This window comes from Pygocentrus nattereri, chromosome 29, assembly GCF_015220715.1.
Source record: "Pygocentrus nattereri isolate fPygNat1 chromosome 29, fPygNat1.pri, whole genome shotgun sequence".
NCBI classification, from domain to species: Eukaryota; Metazoa; Chordata; class Actinopteri; order Characiformes; family Serrasalmidae; genus Pygocentrus; species Pygocentrus nattereri.
This window is the reverse complement of record NC_051239.1, coordinates 16352747-16375326: the sequence shown is the minus strand read 5'-3', so window position 1 is coordinate 16375326 and position 22580 is coordinate 16352747. Positions and strand designations below refer to the sequence as shown.

Sequence of the window (22580 nt, the reverse complement as noted above, 5' to 3'; positions counted from 1 at the left end):
GTCAGGGTCGCGGGACAAAGAACCAGTTCACATCAAATCTTTCTGTTTACATCTGAATTATCTGAGTGAACTATTCAGAAACTTAGAAAACATGTGGAATTCTCTTTTGTTCTTCTATGTTATTGAATAGTATATTCATGATATTATTACTTAAATCTTGTCTGTAAGATTTAAGTCCTATAATACGGGCCTAAACGTGACACAGACGCCACAAAACATTGCTGTTTACTCGTGAATCGGTTCGTCCGATTTGTTAAAACGAACAGATTCAAAAGATCCATTCACGAGTCGGACGTCGCTAGTAGCTACAGCAACGGCAGATGACAGCTCGCGGGCGGCCACTGAACCGGCTTGCGAGCGACTGCGATAGCAAAGCGCAGCAATGGAAGAAATGTGGCCTTGAAAGAGCAGCCTGGCCTCTTTTTTATGGCGGTGCAGTTATTCCGCCGAGCGTCTTAGCTAGCAACAGAAATCCCCGCTTCCCTCTGAAGGTAGCTCGGGTTTAGCCGAACAGCGTAAGTAGCCTCTTAATGCTCAACGCAGGTGACGCCAGCAGCTAACCTAGCAAGCTAACGCTAACTAACCTCGCTTCTGTCACTAGTCAGTATTAACTGACGTTTACGCGCCGGTGTAGAAAACATGTTACACGAATATTTGGGCGTTTTATGTCGTTAATGTTGCAAAACGTTTCTCTAATGTAGGTATCTGGCTAAAACCGGCTAGTAGCCACCTAGCTGGTGTTGGACTGTTTGGCAGCATGTCCACTGCCTAGTTGTCTCGAGTAAAGCCAGCCGGACCAACAGCTCGACTGGGCATCTGTTCCAGCTCTGTCGGATTGCAGTGAGGGAAAATGTCGTTTTTAATCTTGTTATTTAACTCTAGGTAGCCCCTTTCTACTCTTGTAGCGCGCTGTAATTTGTTGGCGAGCAGCAGCCATATAAACCATGCTATACCTTCTTTTGTGTGTGTGTAGAAATGAAGGAGAAATTCATGAAAGTAGTTTTTCTTGCGCAAAACTCACAGCACACCTAGGAGGAAAGTGTTCTCTTTATCCACATAACATTCACCCTTATAGTTATATAGGCACAGGAATGTAGTTAGCTCTTTCCAGGTTTTTGTGCAAGTCCGTGATCTCTTGTTTACAGTTGGGGCAGGGTTATTGTGGGTGGCTTCTCTTTAATTCCTTTAAGCCTGTCATGTTCTGTACCATGAAAACTACCACAAAGGCTACATTCTCATGGGATTGAGAGCAAAGGAATGAAGACATGCTGGTAAACAAGTCTCTCTGGACCATCCACTAAATGCTGAGGGCTTGAGCAACAGTGCAATGCACAGGGATGGCCGTTGTCTGAGGACAGTGAACCATTAAAGTGATTTTGATCAGTAGGTGTTTTTAAGTCAGGCTATTATTTCACTTTATTTTTTTATTATTTGAACTGATTGCTGTTATTGTTGTACAGTGTGCTTATGACTGGAGCATAGTTGAGAAGCACAGATGCAAATCCAGTCCTTGTTTTTGGTTTACTCCATGTCAGCTCTTAAAGGAACTGCCGTCCGCATCGCAAGGGGCTTGGCTTCTGCTCAGCCGTACTTTAACACAGAACCAGATTGACCCTTGACAAAGCTTTCATCTTTTCTTGCTCTGTTCTCTGGCCTGTCCCCACCTGTCATCACTTTAGATGGAGAATTCTGAAGAGGATAGCTGGACGCCCAAGTCTGAGACATGCGTGGAGTCGCTGCCGCACTGCTGCTCAGCCTGTGACAACAGGGAGAGCCTCATTCCTGGGAAAACTTTCCGGAAGCCTAAAGCCAGGAGCATGTCCACTTCAGCTGTGCCCAGTTGTGCAGAGTTCAGGTAAGATTAGACCAGCTGGTTACCTCTGTTTAAGTATGATTCTGCTGTCACAGGCACTTCATACACTAATGATTACTGGGTATATGTTGGATATAAGATGCTTAATGAGATCAGATGGTTATTTTTACTTTATTTTCACTTTTTGAAGTTCCAGTGGGGGAAGATCACTGGGCCAGTTATTTTTATTGAACGTTGAAGAGGAATTAACGGTTCTTTATGTAATTCACATAAGATATTGTAGTTTGTACTTATGTGTGTATAACATGCAAAAAACTACTCTTCTGATGCCACTGAGGACTGAAGTTCAGTTAATAGGCTCTGTGCATATATGTTTGAGCACTGGCCAACTGTGCTTCATTACAAAGGTAGTTTAATTAGTCTTGTTTAATTGGAACTTGTACAGAACACAATGAAATGTTGATTAAAGACCACTGTACTTGGAGGATTTGATGGCAGCTTTTAAATGTGACATTTTGTGCCATATCACCCACTCCCCATATGCACAATTTAGGCACCGCAAGTCCTAATTTTGTTTCATTGTTCAGTGTGACTGACTAATTGAAGTGTATTATAGAGTTTAGAGTTTAGCTGGCTACTTTCTTTTTTCCCCACTTCCAGTTTTACGACGTTTCCTACCACAAAACATTGTGCAACTCATGTTGCAAGTTCCGTGCATGCTTTGTTACTCCAGACTTACTCAATATACACTGCTCAAAAAAGTAAAGGGAACACTCAAATAACACATCCTAGATCTGAATGAATTAAATATTCTCATTGAATACTTTGTTCTGTACAAAGTTGAATGTGCTGACAAAAAAATCACACAAAAATCATCAATGGAAATCAAATTTATTAACCAATGGAGGCCTGGATTTGGAGTCGCACACAAAATTAAAGTGGAAAAACACACGACAGGCTGATCCAACTTTGATGTGATGTCCTTAAAACAAGTCAAAATGAGGCTCAGTATTGTGTGTGGCCTCCACGTGCCTGTATGACCTCCCTACAACGCCTGGGCATGCTCCTGATGAGGTGGTGGATGGTCTCCTGAGGGATCTCCTCCCAGACCTGGACTAAAGCATCCACCTGCTCCCAGACAGTCTGTGGTGCAACGCGGCGTTGGTGGATGGAGCGAGACATGATGTCCCAGATGTGCTCAATTGGATTCAGGTCTGGGGAATGGGCGGGCCTGTCCATAGCTTCTGCTGACACACTCCAGCCACATGAGCTCTAGCATTGTCCTGCATTAGGAGGAACCCAGGGCCAGCCGCACCAGCATATGGTCTCACAAGGGGTCTGAGGATCTCATCTCAGTACCTAATGGCAGTCAGGCTACCTCTGGCGAGCACATGGAGGGCTGTGCGGCCCTCCAAAGAAATGCCACCCCACACCGTTACTGACCCACTACCAAACCTGTCATGCTGAAGGATATTGCAGGCAGCAGATCGCTCTCCACGGCATCTCCAGACTCTGTCACGTGCTCAGTGTGAACCTGCTTTCATCTGTGAAGAGCACAGGGCGCCAGTGGCGAATTTGCCAATCCTGGTGTTCTCTGGCAAATGCCAAGCGTCCTGCACGGTGTTGGGCTGTGAGCACAACCCCCATCTGTGGACCTCAGGCCCTCATACCATCCTAATGGAGTCTGATTCTAACCGTTTGTGCAGACACATGCACATTTGTGGCCTGCTGGAGGTCATTTTGCGTTTTCTCCTTGCACAAAGGCGGAGGTAGCGGCCCTGCTGCTGGGTTGTTGCCCTCCTACGGCCTCCTCCACGTCTCCTGGTGTACTGGCCTGTCTCCTGGTAGCGCCTCCAGCCTCTGGACACTACGCTGACAGACACAGCAAACCTTCTTGCCACAGCTCGCATTGATGTGCCATCCTGGATGAGCTGCACTACCTGAGCCACTTGTGTGGGTTGTAGAGTCCGTCTCATGCTATCATGAGTGTGAAAGCACCCCCAACATTCAAAAGTGACCAAAACATCAGCCAGAAAGCAGAAAGGTACTGAGAAGTGGTCTGTGGTCCCCACCTGCAGAACCACTCCTTTATTGAGTGTGTCTTACTAATTGTCAATAATTTCCACCTGTTGTCTGTTCCATTTGCACAACAGCTGTGAAATTGATTGTCAATCAGTGTTGCTTCCTAAGTGGACAGTTTGATTTCACAGAAGTTTGATGTACTTGGAGTTATATTGTGTTGTTTAAGTGTTCCCTTTATTTTTTTGAGCAGTGTACATTGTGTTTGCACAGTCTTCTGCTCTAGAAACAGCACTCACACCTCAACTTGTAAACAGTGCCCTCTAGAATTATTTGCGCCCTTGGTAAATATGACCAGTAAAAATGTATTTGTTTGTCAGCTTGACCTTACACTGAAAATATCAGAGAAATCTAACCTATGAGGTTGAAAGGAAGTATTTTTAATTGTGTAACAGTTACTGGTCCTGTATTTGCTTATCTTCCTCTTACCATCTGCATCTGAGATTTGAGATCTGAGACTATTCCTCTATAGAAAATCTTTTCAGACCCTCCCGCCCTTGGTCCTTCATGGTGGACACAAGTCAGTGAAACATTTTTATGTGGATTTCATGGTGTGCTTTGGATAATAATCCTGCTAGAAGATTTAGTGATGACCTGGTCTTCTCTTCCTAATAGATGCTGACAGATTTTGGTCTAAAATCTCCAGGTGCATGATGGAGTTTCTTACAGCTCTCGTATGAAAAGAAAGGAAAACAAACCCACAGCATCACAGATACATCACCATACTTCACAAGGTTCTTTTCTCCATGGCTTTGACACTGTTATTTTAAACCACCTTTTGGTGCCTGCTGCTAGACAGATGTAGTTTTGTGTCAGGTGAGGAGAGAACCGGTTTCCAGTCAGTGTTCCAGGAAATTCCGTACATTTACGTCTGTGGTTTGATGTCAGCATAGCCCATCCTCTGACAGGTCTTCTGAATAGTTTGTTGGCACAGAGTTTGTGTCTAACTATGTTCTTGGAGATGTGGTGACCCCAATGTGCCACTAAAATGCTGCAGTCTTCTTCACTGTGCATGGGGGCAAGATACACTTGTGCCATTTCCAGGCAGGTTCATCACAACCCTGTTGTTTGAAGTTTTGTAATGATCACATTTTGTAATTGTGGGTATGTCTTAGGTGTGAGGGTTTTTATAAACCGTCAGCTGAGTCATTGAGGCACCACCTTTTAGTCTAGTACAAAAGCTGAACTATGTTTCTGTCGCTGTAGCTTCTTTATGGCCCATGAATCTAATTTTAAGTAGTAATTGTTTTTAAACGTTACATATTTCAATATATAAGGTTACTAAATAAAGAAGTTGTATTGTTGGGGCAAAACCTACTTTAACAGAGACATTGCTGGGTGTGAGAATCTTACAACCCTTTTTATAATTACAATGTCTCCTGTGTCTTTGTTTTAGAGAGAAATGGAGTAAAAACATGGTATAATCATGAAATTATCAAATTAAATATAAAACATCTTACTATTTATTTTAGGGTTTTTATTGTTTTCTAATTTCCTATAATTCTCTCCCTCCCATACCATTATATTACCAACACAAGCATTTCTACCAGCTGTGTCTGTGTTTCATCAAGATTATAGGGAAAAGGTTGTAGATGATAATTGCTCATACTGTTAAATTCATTACCTTGATCTTAACCTGATGTTGTATTACACAGTCTCTGAAGCACTCACAAGCTGTTCCTCTGGTTTGGAGGTTTTCTAGTAGACAGTGTAATAGCTTAGATAATTGCTGTACTTTCTCTCAGTTCCATACTTGGTGTCCAGTTATGGGTTAGCCTGAGCAGTTTTGAGACTGTGGTACATTAGTAATGTCTCATGTTGCACCCACTAGTTCTGTCAGACGGGGGGAAAAATATTCTACCATACAGTGGTGCCGTTTCTATAAAGATTTTTTTTTTGTCACATTTTTAGATTACAACTTTATGATTTTACAATACAATCTGAAAATTGTGTAATTCATCAGGATAATAATATAGTGATATTGTCCACCATTTACTTATAGACTTTACATACCTTGTTGAGATTCTCTATAGGTGTACAGTTAGAGACTCATCGTTATTATGCACAATTTGTGTTAGCTGTCCTCTAACCCATCATTAGTGGTCATTTTCTGACCACAGAGCTGCTCTTGGCTGGCTATTTTTGGGTGATGGTTCGCTCTAAACACCAATGTGCCTAATGCATTCATAACAAGTAGGGATGCATCGATACCATACCGAATAAGAGTACATATTTTAGTACTTGCACATGCTGAGTCACCTATGCAGAAATTATCAGTTGTGCATTAACCAGCAGTGGTTACTCTTGGATTGAGTAGTGCAGCAGTGGAGAAGAGTGGGTTTTGTTCCGCTTCAGAAAAGGATTCCTGTACAGTTGTAGTTTTGCTCCTCAACTGTGTTTTTAAACATCTCTGTAGCTTAGTGACAGCAGGAGTCATATCAAACATATCGTCTGGGGATTCCTGTGTGGAGTTTTATGTCCTCTCTGTGATTGTGTGTTAAAACTGGGCTTAAATCACAATGTAGGTCAGGCAGGAATATACCTTGGCAGAATGTTTAAAGTGACCAGTGACTTTGTGTTCGACTGCCATGGAGTCGGTATCAGGGCGTCAGGGGTGATAAGTGAATGATAGAAAAAAAATGGGCAATTCACCAATGTCTTCCTATTTTTTTTTCTTACATTTGATCTTGAGAAAGAAAAAATGGTCATATTCCTGATGTGTTCTTAAACTGCTTCGTGCTTGAATGTGCGTCGATTCTATTCTTACTCAGGAACAGATCCCAAATAAGAAAACACTGGTGAATGTCAGAATCTTTGTTAAAAAAAACTACATAAGAGATTTTTAAGAAGAAATGTCTTCTCAAGAATGGTTAGTACATAAAGCCCAAAGTTTGTAACTGTAATAAATAAATTATTTGAATTGCAGGTTAACATTTAATCTATTAAGAAGGAAGATTTCACTCTAGTTAGTCATTTTGATTGAATGATTTGCCAGTGAACAAAACATGCCAGTTTAGTTTTATGTCAACAGAGCAACAGGTGCCCTCATAAATCCAAAACCTACTTACCTAACTATTTGAATACAAGCAAAAGTGAACATTCGTCTGTCAAAGAATCTGTTGAATTTGCCCTTTCAGTGTGACTTGTGGAGTGTTTCTAACATGGCCAGAAGCATTTCATTCAAAGTCTGCTGTGCTTAAATCATATGCATCATAGAGCTGTAGAACCAGCCTAGCCCGGTAAGCACCCCCCCATTCAAAATTCCCTGTCTTTGATCCTGCTTGTATTCAAAAGGAGGTTTTCATGTGCCACAGGTGTCCTGTTGTTCACCACGTGTCCTGTTGCATGTTAATCACAAGCATGAAACATTGTCCTAGTGCTGGAATACAGAAAGAAACATTTTAGTTGTGTAGCATCTGCATCTGATGTTTCACAGACAAAAACTGGCACACACTGATGCAGTGCCAAAGAGGAAGCTCATATCTAGCTCTCTTTAATATCTCTTTGTAAAAATGTGCTCTAGGGAGCTTTTTCCAGGTAAGTAAAAGACACACTGCAGTATGTTGCTGATATTGTTATAAATCTTATTTTAGAAATCAGTATCATTTTTAAAATCTCATATTATGAATAAATTGTATGTCATATTTTATATTACATTTTTTATTCTACTATTACTACTTGTTTTGTGTGACTGTTGATACTGTTTTGTGGTCATGTTTTCTATGCTGCTGCTACACACACGGTACGGATTATGTGATGTAATCAGGCTAGTAGAAGATATTAGGTAGTTCAGTGGGTTCTATAGGATACAGGAGTCATGCAAAGATTAGTTATGGCATGGCCTCTGACTTTTGTGGTTTTTGTGGGGTGGGTACCCGATAATGACCCAGGATGACACTGATGATGGGTGTTACTCTGACAACCTGTTATTAAAGGAATTAGGCTGGGCTTGTGTATTTGAACACAGTAGAAATGTCCCCTGCCATTGTGTCTGAAGCAGCAACCAGTTGGGTTTTATGGTAAAACATGTAATGTGAAGAAAAATGAATACCATTTGGAATAATGATACAGCTTTTGCCAAAATCGTATGGATTATTATATGGTGATGATAAACAAAGTTACCTCACAACAGTTGCCTATGAACTGGGTGCATATTATTACACTTCCATGACTAGCCAGCAGTGTGACATGGTCCCAATATGGGACAACAGCATGACAAACTGAAGTGCAGATATTTTCCTTAATGATCCTTTATAATTTGGCGGTTGCCAATGGGGAAAAAAACTTTTTAAAGATCATGAAGAGATGCCTCTCTTGTGGTAAAAAGCAAAAAAAATTAACTGTTTTTCTTCTTTTCTTTTCTAGGCGGACCCAGTCACTGCATGGACCAAGCCCAGTGACAACATTTGGGCCAAAAGCTTGCATGCTGAAGAACCCTAAAGCAGTGATGTAAGTCAAACTGACTTGATTGAGCTTTGTGGGGTTTTTTTTGTTTACTACTGATGGTTATGATTGCATTTAGGTAAGGAACCATTTTACAGCCAAGTCAATATAGTTGCAAACAAAAAGGAGAAAATGAATCTGTGATTTTTGGATTCAGCATTAATTATTTTCACCATTAAACTGTGCCCAGTGTAGGCTTTTGTACGGTAGACTCAATGAAAGACACTTACCAATGAGACAAGGTTGTGACTCTTAGGAGATTATATGAAAAAAGAGAGTTTAGTGTAGTTCAGTGTGCAATATGTGATAAAGATGAATAATGATGATGATGAAACTGTGCGTTTATTAGATTTTAATTTGATTTGTGGTGTGATGAAGGGATGTCCTCTTTTTTTGATGCTGCTTCTGCTTTCATTAGGGGTCACTGGGGCCAGTGGTTCATTATACATCCTAAACTGAAATGTCCTAGAGGATGACTGAAGGGTCATAAATGAGCTCAAAGTTCTTTTCCTTCTGGGAAAGCCTTGCACAGTTTATTCAAAACTACTCTCTGAGTAACAAAATGGGAATGTAAGTAAATACTCATAAAGAAGAAAAGATGAGGAAGTGATTTAGAGAGGATATTCTTCTGGGAACAGGGGCAATCCTATTTACTCAGTATTTTAAAAAAAATGGTGTTTTACAATTGGACTAAAATGTGACCTAATTTTTGAAGATGATGTTTGAAGATGTATTGACTACTGCGTGACATGCAGCGTTATTGATTGATTTTTAAATGCCTCACTGAGACCCTGGTCTCATGACTTGAATCAGATCCAAGAATAGAGCCGAAGAGAGATCATTTCATGGTTTTTCAAGGATTCTAGGTCAATGCTAAGTTAGAAAAGTACCTTGGAAAATCTTCAGCTGATAAAAGAGCCATTCTGGGTGCTACGCTCATGTAATGGTAAGACAAGCTAATGTCATCCTCTTTTGGCTATGCTAATTGATGGATTAGCATTTAGTGGCAGCCTCTTTGGCTGGTGAGTTACAGAGTGTTGGCAGAACATATTGTAATGTAAAATCAGACCTCTTCCTTATGTTATGCAGTTTGATTGATCTTATCATCATGGCCCACATTGCTAACAAAAGGTTACGCCAGTTAAAATCAGCATGACTTTGTAGAAACGCTCCACAGAAATCGAGCGCTACGTTATTATAGGTTGATTCAATGAGAATTTTTTCACTTGATCTGACAACATAGCATATGACTTCTTTTTCGAGGAATGATTGTTGTCATAACCAGTCTAGTTTTGGTAAACCATGATCATTCACAGAATTCAAGTGTTGTGCATTTACTTTCAAGTGAGTGGAATGTCTTTGTGCTTCTGTCCCAGTGTTTATGTTGGCTGCAAAGACACAAAGCTGTACTGAAATCCCCTCCCTTGTGTTGACATTGATAAATGCAAAAGGTGTTGCCAAACTTAAGGCATTACAGGTGGCTTTGTTGATGTCAATAATGTAGGCCTACGTGCAATGCAGTAGTCTTAAGAGCCTGACCTAAATGACCATGTCTTCATAAAAGTTCATAGGAGTTATGACTATTTCCTTTACTTGTTAACAGCATTATAAATTCTGTAAGCATTGTTTGGAAATTTAAGGATAACACATTGTGTATGGTAGAGTGAACAGGGCAATGCACGATTACAGTTTCTGTGGTCTAAAACTGGCATTTAATTCTTTTTTTTTGTGTTTTGTAATATTCTGTCACGCAGCTTGATATACCTCAACTTTGTCAGTTTGAGAGAATTCACAATTTTGAGTACTTTTTAACTTGTCGTCCATCAGTGTTGTCTCACTACAGTACCCAGCATGCCTTACGTAAGTATGCGATGCAACATTTGAAAGCCCACAGTGATAAAGTGATCTCCTGAGATATCACTTGTCAGTTGGCTCATTGTACTTCCACTGTTTTATTTTTTACTATTATGCATTTAGTTTCATAATTTTTAGGCATGCCCAAATACTACTGAGGAATACGGAAAGACTAGCATATAAAATGTTTTAAAATGTTAAGCACTTTTGTGCCTTGACGCCCTGCGTTTTACATCAAAAACAAATATAAAGTTCAGGACTCTTACACGGTTACCTGATCATTTTCATTTTCAATCCATCGTTCAGTGAATATCAAAACATACCTAATAAGACTGTAAAAAGCAAATGTCAATGTAAAAAGTAAAGCCAAATCTAGGATATTTTAGGCAATTTATAGATTTCCAGCTGGATGTGTGTTTAGGCTAAGATAATAGATCATAGAATAGAATAGATAATAATAAGAAATAGATCATGTTTGGTCATCTTAAGCTAACATGGATCTTTGCTCACAAAAGAATAGGTTTGACAACTACTCAAATTTAAGGGAGTACACTGTTATTGGTCAGAAAGCTGAAAGTAAACCTGTGCTTTGGTGTTTAGATGCATAATCTAATAGCTGACTCAACATTAGCTTAGCAAGCATACCAGTTGAATTACTGGTCTTGGAGTATGAGAGAAATTAAAATGCGTTCTGTGGTGAGAGCCACAGTTCTGCATAGTTTTTTTTTATGTATTTCCTAGTTTTGCAACAATTTATGCCATTAACTCAATTTTCTGGCATTTGGCCAGTTAAAAAAAACAAAACAATCTAGTAGCCCTTAAATATCCACAATCTAAAGTGCTTGTAGTTTCTCTCATTATTAAGATGAGTCTTTAAACTGGAACATCTCACTATCGAGACTACTGTGGCAGTGAGATTTGTCACAGATGTAGCAATGGTTCAGGTTTTCATTTTGGTCAGAGTGCCCCTTTAATTTTAGCTCTCTTTGTTCCTTCTGATGGGCAGAGATGAACACATTGACATCATATGCCAACAAAGTGATTCAGTGAAAGACCAGTCTTGCAGCCGTCTGTGTAAAATCCCCTACTCTGCTGGAAGTCGTCCTATTCTTTCTCTTTCAGTGACTCCTTGCTTGCATAGCATACTCTTAGTGCATCTTTTAAATATTTACCAAATACTGTTATGACTGATTCTAGTGAGTCTTTAACCCATTTTGCAGCGCATGGTATTTGCCGAATTGTATCCTGTTTGTTTCTTGATAATTGCGCTTTGTTATTTGTAAAAGTTTGATCGGGCACAACAACATTTAAACGTTTATACATTTATTCATATAGCACTTTTCAAATTCAGGTTACAAAGTGCTTCACAACAGTAAGTAGATAAAATAATAAAACGATAGAATACAAGCAAAGACTGTGCAGCTTCACCCGCAAACAAGATAAACAGAAACATTAGCTAGGAATAACTTCAAAGGCTAAGGCATACAGGTATGTCTTAAGCCTTTTTTAAACAACAGGTTCAGAATTTGATGTAGGCCTGCTGTCCACTATTTTTCAGTATCTGACCAAGCATTAAATATGATATTATAGACACTGTAAAGTAATGTATACATTGTTTGTTTTTCTTTGTTCTAAGGTAGAAACTGGAAACGAGTTTAGCGAGTAGCGAGTTGCAGTGAGTTGTTACTTGGCAATCATTGCACAAATAACCGTACATGTAGAATAACGACCATTTGGATTGTGACATTGGAACTAACTGTTGTGTAGTTACTGCATAGTAGATGCAGAGCAGTGGCTGGTTGACAGCCCATTATACCTTTTATCTTATTCATTTAATTTGACATTATTTTTTTTCCCTCTTTCTTCTTATAGATTATTCTTGCAAACTAATTAAATAAATATTAGTTTTGCATAGCATTTAAAAATGTGGCACTGCTCTTTGTGTCTATTTCAATTCAGTACAGTGTGGGTACCAAATTCCTGTATTCTGAATATTTCTGTTACGTCTCAACCCTGTATATAGGCTATATCATGAAGATGTTTTGGGAGAACAAGTTTTATGAAGATAACATTTTTCCCATATCACCCGCCCTTACGTCTTGCATGAAAACTGTATGTGGTACTCCTATGATTTAGCTTAAGGGTGTGACTTTTCATGAAACTGCTCCCCCACCCAATGTCTGATTTAAACAGTTTGACTCTTATTTGTAGTTAGTTGCTGTACATCACATCTGGATTCTGAACGCTCTGATTATCTAAGCTTCCACAATCCATGAATATTTTAAAACTAAATCCAGTGTTATATTCTGGCTTTAAAAAGGAGTTTCAGTTGCTGGCCTTTTTTATTAACTACAGTGACAGTTACTGCATGAGCGAGTTACAGTTTCATTATATAAACACAGGGAGATTTAGTGATGCAACTGTGGATGAACGGCATGTGGGGGAAGTCCTGTTTTCAAAGGAACATAATACTGCCAGCCAGTCAGCGGGTGCCTTTGTTGTTGTAGGTGGGGCCAGGTGCTGTGGGGGTGGGACTTGAGTGGCGTGGTCAGTGGAGGTTTGTTTTAAAGATTAGAGCGAGGTTTACTCAGGCAGCAGAGCCGGGAGAAGCAGCTCACTGCAGATAACAGTCGCTGACAAGGAAACTGGTGTTAAACCTGTTCTCTGGAATGCTTAAGGAAGAAAGAAATGATGAAAACTCTCCTTGATAGCAAGAGGTGGAAGAGGTGGTCATTACATAACTGAGCACACTCTAAGGAACAGAAGGTACTCTGAATCTGTGTGAGGAGTAGCTGATAAGGATGATCCAAGATTTGTCATCGTTCAGCTTCAGAATGACACAGTAGCATTTGGGGTAGCTAGTAAACCAGCTGTGGAGTGCTCTAAGCAAAATTTGTGCTACTGGCCACTGTGCCCTTCTTTGTACTGGTGGCTCCATCACATGAAGAAAACCATGAAATTCAACCAGTGTGTGCAACAGCAAGCCCCCTCCGCCGGCAACAACAGCATGTGGAAATGGTGAGACAAGGTTTTTAATCATTTTTCTGCTTTCACTGAATGTAGACAAATGGTTAGGTTACGGCTGTCCCTGTTGTATGTGTTAATAATGGTATATATTATCATCAGTCATATCCATTGTCAATTAATGATGAAGGCAAATTATAATTGCGGATATTTTGAAATCAAGTAATTGTTTAATCTTGTTATCATGGCAACACTAGCTTAGGCTGGGAAACTTATCTAATTCACATTGCATCATTATGATACTTTTTATCTGGGAGCAGTAATTCAAACTCTTCTCAGACCAAATGTTCTGCAGCAGCCTGGCTGGAAAGTCAAGTTCCACGGGGCAAACTTTGAACATTGTTAAATTTTTGCGTTTGTATGTGCATTTGTGCCTCGTACATTGAGACTTCAGTCAAACCGTGCTGAGAACAGATCGATGGACTCTGTGGCATGCAGACGTGTGCTGTTCCACACTCTTAGGGTCTTATGAACTGACTTTTTAACCCAATACCCTACTGTCTTACGCAGATGTATAATTTATAAGGCTTGGTTTCTGTGGTTAGTAAAGGAACAAAAAACTGGCAAAAGTTTACACTGGAATATTAGGCAGATCATTATAACTTCTTATTTGTTTGGTTCAAATCTGATTTCAGTGAGAGTGAATACGGATTGGGGTTGTGTAATGGTCAGGTCTGTGTCCTTGTATATCTGCTGAGCTGATTGTGTCCTAAGCCACAGTGCTTTAATAGGATGGAAATGATCAGTGTCTAGCTGTCTGTTCTGGAAGTGTTCCAGTTCAGCCCAGAGGAGCCTGTATACACAAACGAAAAATGCAATTTTATCATACTTTTGCATAAAACTCATGAAATCACTTTTTCTTCTGAAAATTTCACAGCTGATAAGAAGTTTTCTTTCATATCACGTCTGAATTCATTGATCTTCATACTTGAGTTTTAAGTTACACCACACGCTGACCTCATACTTGGAACGTTTTGGCCTAGCTGGTGACATCAGCATGTTTTCTCTGGTATTATTTTCAAACAGTTCCATGCAAATTAGAATCAGAAAAAAGAGGAAGGTGCAGAATTACCTTTTGAGGTTGGAAATCGAGTCGAGATTGTGTGATGCAGGGCATTCGAGTGCACTGAAGTGTGCGCCTGAGTGCTGAGGCTCATTTCTAACTATTAGGTGTAAGATACGAAGAGCAAAATGCTCAGTCATTTTGTTAATGGCACTTGACAATGCCCTTCCTTATGTTCACTGTTAACCATTTTGCATGTGTCTGGGTTTGTTTGTTTTCAGGCACATTCAAGACCCAGCAAGCCAGAGGTTGACATGGAATAAGCCACCCAAAAGTGTCCTTGTAATTAAAAAGATCCAAGATGTCAGTCTGCTGCAGCCTTTTAAAGAGCTTTGCATCTTCCTCACAGAGGTTAGAATAGTATTTGTTTACACTTGACGTTTAAATAATTTTAAAAATTGAGTGTGTACAGAAAAAAGTGACCTGTTTAAGTGGTCCTCGGGGAGGTGGTAGAAGTCATTTGCAGTCACTTGCTATCTTATACAGTAATTTGTTAGATACACAAAGTCTTCTCAATAGATCGGGAACTTGCAGTATATTCTGTGCCCTGCACAATGGATTATACATAATCCCAACTGACCTGTTCTGTTTAGGTATCACTTTATATACCACACAACTCATTACAGCATTGAACTGATTTCTCCTTCCTTTGTTTTTATGCACCTTAGCAGAAAAATATGATTGTTTACGTGGAGAGGAAAGTTCTGGAGGACCCCGCTATTGCCAATGACGAGAGCTTTGTGGCCGTTAAAAAGAACTTTTGCACTTTTAGAGAAGGTAAGCAATTGTTTTGTTCTGCATTACCACTGAAATGTTTGCAGATCATACCTTTCCACCATGTGGCATGTTCGGTTATGTAATATTTGTCTTGGCTTTGGTTTTCTTTGCATACCACAGATTTTGATGACCTCTCCAATCGTGTAGATTTCATCATTTGTTTGGGAGGAGATGGAACTTTGCTATATGCTTCCTCGCTCTTCCAGGTATGAATCATGGAGATGAAGTGTTGCTCTGACTGTTGCTTTTAAATTGAACAATCTTATCAAGCCATTGGACACCAGCTGTTGATTTATGTTTGACAGAGAGATTGCCCAACAAAACCTTTGCACTCAGTACACAGCCTCTGATACAGCCTCTGATACAGCCTCTGATACAGCCTCTGATAGAAGTCTCTAACAGAAAATTTTCATATTTTGCAGTCAATAAGTGCATGTGCTGTACCATCAAATAATAATAACGGTAGTAATTAACTAATAAGTAGTAGGAGCCTAGGAAGTTGTACATACAAGTTAAGAAATGTTACGTGTGTCCAGAATAACGAACAGAGCTTTACATGATCCTAAAGTGATTGAGAGAGAATTCTAATCGAGAATGAAGTTAGAAACTTGTAAAGAGACACAGCTGTAACCAAAAGGAAGACATTAACACGTAACTGTTTGTATGGCTTCCACTACTTCTGGGCTAACGTTGTGAATGTGTGTGTGTGTGTTATAGGAAAGTGTTCCTCCAGTTATGGCCTTCCATTTAGGTTCTCTGGGCTTTCTGACGCCTTTCAATTTTGACACATACCAATCTCAGGTCACACAGGTTATTGAAGGTAAGTGTAGGAGGATTTCTACTGTGATTTTTCTTTTCTAGATGTATAGTCACTCTGCCTGTGCTACTTCAACAGGTCTAATTGTGTGGGGTGTGTGTGTTTGTTTTTGTTTTCTATGTCAGCTTAGTTTCTTTCCAGGAAGGTTTTCTTCAGGAGGTTTTCCTGTCCCATCAGCCAAGCCCTGCTGTATACAATTGTGTGTATGTGTGTGTGTATATCTCAGACTTGCCTTTTCATACAGGGAAGTATTATGCAGTATTATGCAAGCGCTGGGAACAGGACAAAGACATCAGAAGGAAGCAAAGTTTGTTAGCTGTATCTGTAACTCATAATGTTTACTGATATTGCCACATTCATGATTGTGGCATGATTCTTGTTTAAAACACCCTGCGCTTATCAGAGGCAATGTCTACTTACAAGATCCTTAGATATGGGAGATTCTAGAGAACACTAAGCTTTTCTAAGTGATATTCCTTTGTAGTTCAATAGGCTTTAAGAGAAGCTTGCAACTTTGAATTGTGGAATGTTACAGTCAATTAGAATCAGTAGTATTTAATTTGAGCTCATTTTCTGGCCAAAATAAAAATCTCAACCTTTTTTTTTCTTTTCTTTTTTTTTAAATAAATAAAATATTTTTGTGGAAATGAACATTTTCCTGTAGTTCTGTGGCTCAAAACCCAAGTTTAATGTGGTTCATAAATGTTTTTACAGGTAACGCAGCCATCATCCTGCGGAGTCGGCTGAAAGTAAAGGTAGTGAAGGAGAGTCGTGAGAAAAGTAAGACGAAGGATAAGAACTTGATCATCACTAACGGGGATGATGAGCCTAGTCGCAAAACTATGCAATATCAAGTAAGTAACAGTCTCAGGAAAGAAGAGTATCTGTATGCATCACTGTGTGTGGGACTGCACCTCTGTAACAATGAACATGCACGTTTCCAGTCCATTGGGTCCTTTAGTTTTAATTATTTAAGTTTTAATATTGTAGTACCTGTGCACACGCCTTGTGGACAGTTGTCTTGTGTGGGTGTGATGTATTTATATGCCCCACAAACACAATCCTGACCATTTTTGAAGGTTAGTTAATGTATATCTTCACTTAGAGCAAGCTTCCTGCTGGCTCTGTTTCAATCCATTAATTATTTAAAAACCCAGTGCAGTAGTCACTGTTTGGCCTAGATAGAAGGCTTGTGGTTTGTAAGCACATACCACACATTGCAGTGATAAAAATCTTATACGTGAGTTTTGCCTTATGGACACCTCAATGGATTTGAAAATTATTTGGAGGTAATAATGCTCAGTGTCTTTTGTTTTCCTTCCTTTTTCTCTTTTCCCCTTTCCCCCAACCACTCCCCCCACCTCAGGTGCTGAATGAGGTGGTTGTGGACAGAGGCCCATCGTCCTACCTCTCTAATGTTGACCTCTTTCTGGATGGTCATCTGATCACCACAGTACAAGGCGATGGTCAGTCTGAATATTGTATATATGTACTTCCCCTTCAGCCCCTCCTTTTATTTAAATGATTAATCTTAGTAGTTTAAATTCAAAGATTAGAATGCTCACACTCTGTCTCTCTCTGTCTCTCTCTGTCTCTCTCTCAGGTGTGATAGTGTCCACTCCGACTGGCAGTACCGCATATGCAGTGGCAGCAGGGGCCTCCATGATCCACCCTAACGTCCCAGCCATCTTGATCACCCCCATCTGCCCCCATTCACTCTCCTTTAGACCCATCGTAGTTCCTGCTGGTGTTGAGTTGAAGGTATTCCCAAAACAAACATAACTTGACATAAAATGAATAGTTTAATAATAGAGTGCTTGTATATAATCCTAATGTTACTGATATGTGGTGGATTTGTTTCCAAAATGTCACTGTATTTAAGCTTTGGACATCCTTATTCATGCTAGTGTTGGGAAGATTGATTCATTTTATCAACAAAGTTCTTTCAAACTGCAACAGTGAAACAAATATCATGTTTGTATTGAAATTCATACCTACCAAATGAAACCATCTTAAAGAATTTGATACCTCTGGTAGCAGTCAAGGGGTTGTCTTAATCTGGTCCATCTGACTGGAATATATTCTGCCCTCCCAGGCTCCTCTAATAAAAGAATAATAAATCCTCTAATAAAAGAGACAGATTTAAGTTTAGAACTTATTATAAACCTCTAAAATATGAAACAACATTACCTGAATGTCTGTTAGAAACTTTAAATGTCTGTGTATAAGCCAGCACTTAAATGTTAATGTATACTCTCTCGCAGACATAATGATGCATCTCATAGGATGCTGTCAACTCCAGAGAGTCTCTGTAAACACAGAGCGCCTGCTAGCGGACTAGCATCCACACAGCAAAAGGATAAGAGGGTACTATAAGCTACAGAGAGAACGTACAAGCAAATTTAAAGACATTATTCCTGATATGGCACATTTATTTATACTATAATATACATATAAACATACACTATCGTTGCTAAATATGAATGATAGTGTGAAACAAAGGAGATCATGCTGCTTCAGGTTGATTAATTGCCAGTCATGACAGTGTTTTTGAAGGAAGTATTTCTTTTGAAATTTTGGTGGAAAATTATTGACCTCTGGTCCTGCCTTTAGATAATGCTGTCACGCGAAGCCAGAAACAATGCCTGGGTTTCTTTTGATGGGAGGAAACGGCAGGAGATTGGACATGGGGACAGGTCAGTAATCATGTCTCTGTACTAGCAACATTTATTTATTAAGAAATACTTTACTGAATGGTTGTTTCATATACGCTACTGTTTAAAGTTTGAAATCTTTTCTCATGTTCTTCTTTTCTGATTGTTGTTTGTTTTTTTTTATAGATTTTCTATACAGTAATTACTGAATTACTATTATATTACTATATTAATGTCTCTATTACTAATAATTAAATAAAAACTATAGTGATTTACATTTTAGAAACAAGACAACAGAAGGTATTTTTCCATGTTTTATTCAGCAGTTTAAGGATTGAGTTATGCTCATTAAATACTGTATTTCCTATGATTTCTAGCTAATTATCTACCTCAAGATCACCACTTAATATGAGACATTCTGGTTACACACATTTAGACATGCCAAGTAGATGCATTAGTACCATTTTTTTTTCCAAGAACTAGATATGAAACTGTGTGCATTGCAATTGCAAACAAGAAGAAAAAAGGAGAAGGCTCACAGTTCTGGATTTAAAAGGCTCTGTCTGCTAGATTGTGGGGGGAGAGAGTTTGTGAGGTGTAAATCGATCCCTTAATTGTGTAAGTCAGTAGTTTCTCTTGGGTGATTCCTGCTTGTGAAGAATTACTTCCTCAATGTGAAATCTCTGATGTGAAGATTCTAGAATGTAAAAATGAAACTTGAATGGTCTTTTTGTTTGAAGCTGGTCTGTGGGCATGTTGAGGAAAGAATACCCAGCATGACGATTAACAGGTTTTCCTTCCTTTCTCCAGTATCACCATCACCACTTCCTGCTTCCCTGTTCCCTCCATCTGTTTCCGAGACCCTGTAAACGACTGGTTCGAGAGCCTGGCGCAGTGCTTACATTGGAACGTCCGCAAGAAGCAGAGCCACCTGAGCTCCGAGGAAGAGGAGGAGTTCTGAGGCTTCACCCAGCGGTTACCAGCCTGAAGCACTTTGTCTTGTATTCTTTGCTTTCTCTGGCCTGTCTGGAAACTCCCCCACACCACTGTTGGACCACAAACTGTAGAGAAGCTGTTGCTATGCTTCTTGGGGTGTTTTTGTTTGTTTGTTTGTTTGTTTGTTTTTGTTTGTTTGTTTGGTTTGTCTGTAACAGTCTTTTAAAATATTTTGTAGTTTTCCTATGACGTATTACTGTCATATGAAGCAGAAATATTGTACTCAATATGAGTTAGTTTTACAGTAAGACAGCTTGACGAGATCGAACGAAACATCAGGTATTGTCCACGAACACATGAGGAGCATTTAAGCACCACAGCAATAAGTGAATATCGATAGAATTGTGCCTTAAATCACCTAGAATGTTACAAAGAAATTATTTAAGGGGTTGGGAAGCAAGGTCTTATACTGTACTTAAAATTTGTGCATCATCGTTACAGATATTCTGTAAATATGAAGTCAGAGTGACTCATCTGCGGAGGACACTGCGAAAGAAGCCATCTGAAAAGCTTGAATATTTGTAGAATTGTTTTTGTTGTTGCGTTCATGAAGTGTTGGAAAACTACTGTGTTGTTTGGCTTCCATCTTACAGCTAGTCAACCAACTTGAGGTATTTCATTTGATTAACATATTTCAGCAAGTCCATTCCAGATCTACTGGGATCATTCCTACCTTTGCTTTTTTTTCTTCTTTTTTTAAACATTATGAGCAATATTTTAATGAGTTTTTTTTATATAAACTTCCCATTCCATTATGTTTGGTGTAGTAACATTCTGTAATCTTTTCTTTTTTGTCTGATTATATATAATGGGTGTTAGGGAGTTGTTTGTGGAGGAGGTTGCATCCTCATTGAAGTGTCCTTCACCCGAAAAACCACAGAAACCTTCAGGTTTCCAGACATTTAAACGGGCCACTCCTCAAAATGGAGAGAGATAAATCAACAGGACTCGCGTGCTGTGCTTTGTGGGATCACATGAACCGGTTTACTAACAGTGTGCATACAGCTGTACATTCTGAAATCAAGTCAGCTGTGTGACCTCATGGAACAAAAAAAAAGAGAGAGAGGAGTCTGTTTACATTCATTCTCCACCCCACCCCCGTCCTGCTCACCGACATGGCCAAATATCCCATAGTAAAACATGCGTTTGGACTTACATTGTTCATACAATGTAAGACGCAAGTTGTCATATCGATGATTCTGCCCCTTAAATATCTTAAGAATGGCTGTTGTCATGTTTTTATGTTACTAAAGAGCCATCCTTTAAAAGCTTCTGCTTATATCACGTTTCTAAAAGATTCTTCTCAAGTGTGGAGTTTTCTCAAAATGTCTACATTCAAATGTTGAGGTGGTAACAAAATCCAAAAAGTTGACGTGAAATGGTGTTTCTTTACAGTAATAGTGACAGCAAACAGGAGTCGGTCTATCAAAACGACTACCGAACCTACATTTTGATCGTGTTAAAACAGCAGTAAGACAGAAAAAAATCAGTTTTCTTGGGAGAGGATTTTGCTTTACATCACTGTGCACGTCCGTCTCCACTATGAATGGGTTATAGAAATCTGTTTTAGGTCAAAACCTAAAATCCAGTCAGTTTTAAAACGATGTCTCGGGCATCAAGAAGAGGATTCTTAACCATTGCATGGAATGATTTTCTGAGGCAGCTTTCAGAAGCAGCGCTTTGGACATCTGGTTCCTATCCCCACCACTGTAAAGAATTTGGATTCAGTTTTTCTTGAATGATGCATTTCTTATCAAACCGCTCTAAATGACTTTATCATGTTAACCTTTAATTTATGCAGACATTTAGAAAACTTGGTGGAATCATACAGTTGTTTATAAAATGAAGTTTATATATTTTGCATAAGAGCAAACATAAGCTGTCTACAAGTAGCATTTATTATTTTTTTCTTCATGTTGTAGGAAAAGGATTTGATTCTTATATTGTCAGAATGATGTCAGCGCATCATTCAACAGTATACAGTTTCTTTTGAGTGATTGTATTTGAAGTAGCCTTTCCTCACACTTGGTTTACACTAAACGTTGTTCTCAGTTGTGTAATTCATACATGTATATAATATGTACATGTCAGTCTTCACTGTTTGAATCGAACACATGTTTCTTAAAGCTCAACAGTCTTAATTACTCCCAATAATGAGTTAATCATGAGTGGAGCTATTAATGATAAACGCTCACATTTATATATTTATATTTCTGTAACTGATTGATGCCAGGCCTGTCGACTTTCTGTACAATTCTACATTAAAACTAGTCACTAGGAAAAGTGAAAATATGAATTGACTGTCTTCAGAAGTGACATTTTAATACTTAACACAAACCTTTCATCTATTTTTTTTCTTTTTTTTTGTTCCTTTTCATCGATTTTGTAACTCACCTTTTGAGAATATATTGTAAAAAATGGGTTTTGCATTTTTTACATAGCACTTTAATAAATGATCCAAAACGTGTTGCTAAGCATTTTTTTCCCTTGACAAAAATCGAAATGTGTGGATATAGAATGAGGCCTGTATGTAGCGTTCAGAAGCTTTATCATTTTACAGCGTGCAGGGCTTATATCCTACATTTTTCCTGTATTTTATTTTTCCTGGTCCATTTATAACGTTTGTGTGATGGTGTCAACTAAAAAAGTCAGAAATAATCATTTCTACATGCCGATTTTCCAACCTCTTCACAAAGCTGCTTGTTACTGTGACTAAGATATGCTTGACCTCTATTCTGATTGGCTGCCCTGCATTATGCCTTATGTGGAGCACTGCCCTGGTAAAACTGTCCGGCTTCACGTCTCACTTCTCAACTCCTCTTCCAGCTGCAGCCGGCCACTCTTGGTGACCGCCAGGGTGAGGTGCAGATTGTCTCGAACAAGCCCATTGCTTAACTTCATTGTGAGTGGGCGGGGCTATAGTGCTGTAGGCTGAATAGGTGGATGTATGTAAAGGAGGGTGACATCAGAGAAACAATGAATTTTAACAATGTTGACATATGTCATTTGCTAAGTGGTGCACTACATAAAAGGTCCCAACTTAAAGCTCTTTACAATGAT

The 22580-nt window shown here is 39.1% G+C and overlaps 1 protein-coding gene across 4 annotated transcripts; it reads left to right on the top strand.

Moving 5' to 3' along the window:
• The first annotated feature begins 301 nt into the window (after positions 1-301).
• LOC108442344 (NAD kinase) lies at positions 302-21988 on the top strand. Of its 4 annotated transcripts, none has more exons than XM_037536237.1 (12): positions 302-515; positions 1680-1855; positions 8258-8341; positions 14498-14627; positions 14948-15053; positions 15174-15259; positions 15771-15873; positions 16585-16724; positions 17237-17336; positions 17474-17631; positions 18484-18566; positions 19335-21988. In XM_037536237.1, the coding sequence occupies exons 2-12, from the start codon at positions 1680-1682 to the stop codon at positions 19483-19485; spliced, it is 1317 nt and encodes a 438-aa protein (XP_037392134.1). In that variant the 5' UTR covers positions 302-515; the 3' UTR covers positions 19486-21988. The 4 variants fall into 4 exon arrangements, with proteins under 4 accessions (XP_037392134.1, XP_017577823.2, XP_017577824.2 ...); XM_017722334.2 differs by having other exon boundaries at positions 14945-15053; XM_017722335.2 differs by lacking the exon at positions 302-515 and adding an exon at positions 593-1383 and having other exon boundaries at positions 14945-15053.
• Positions 21989-22580: the final 592 nt, after the last annotated feature.

Coding starts and splice junctions, on each gene's coding strand:
- LOC108442344 (XM_017722334.2), top strand. CDS start 1,680: ATGGAGAATTCTGAAGAGGATAGCTGGACGCCCAAGTCTGAGACATGC. Junction 14,628..14,944: donor TTTGCATCTTCCTCACAGAG/GTTAGAATAGTA, acceptor TATGCACCTTAG/CAGAAAAATATGATTGTTTA. Junction 17,337..17,473: donor CACCACAGTACAAGGCGATG/GTCAGTCTGAAT, acceptor TCTCTCTCTCAG/GTGTGATAGTGTCCACTCCG.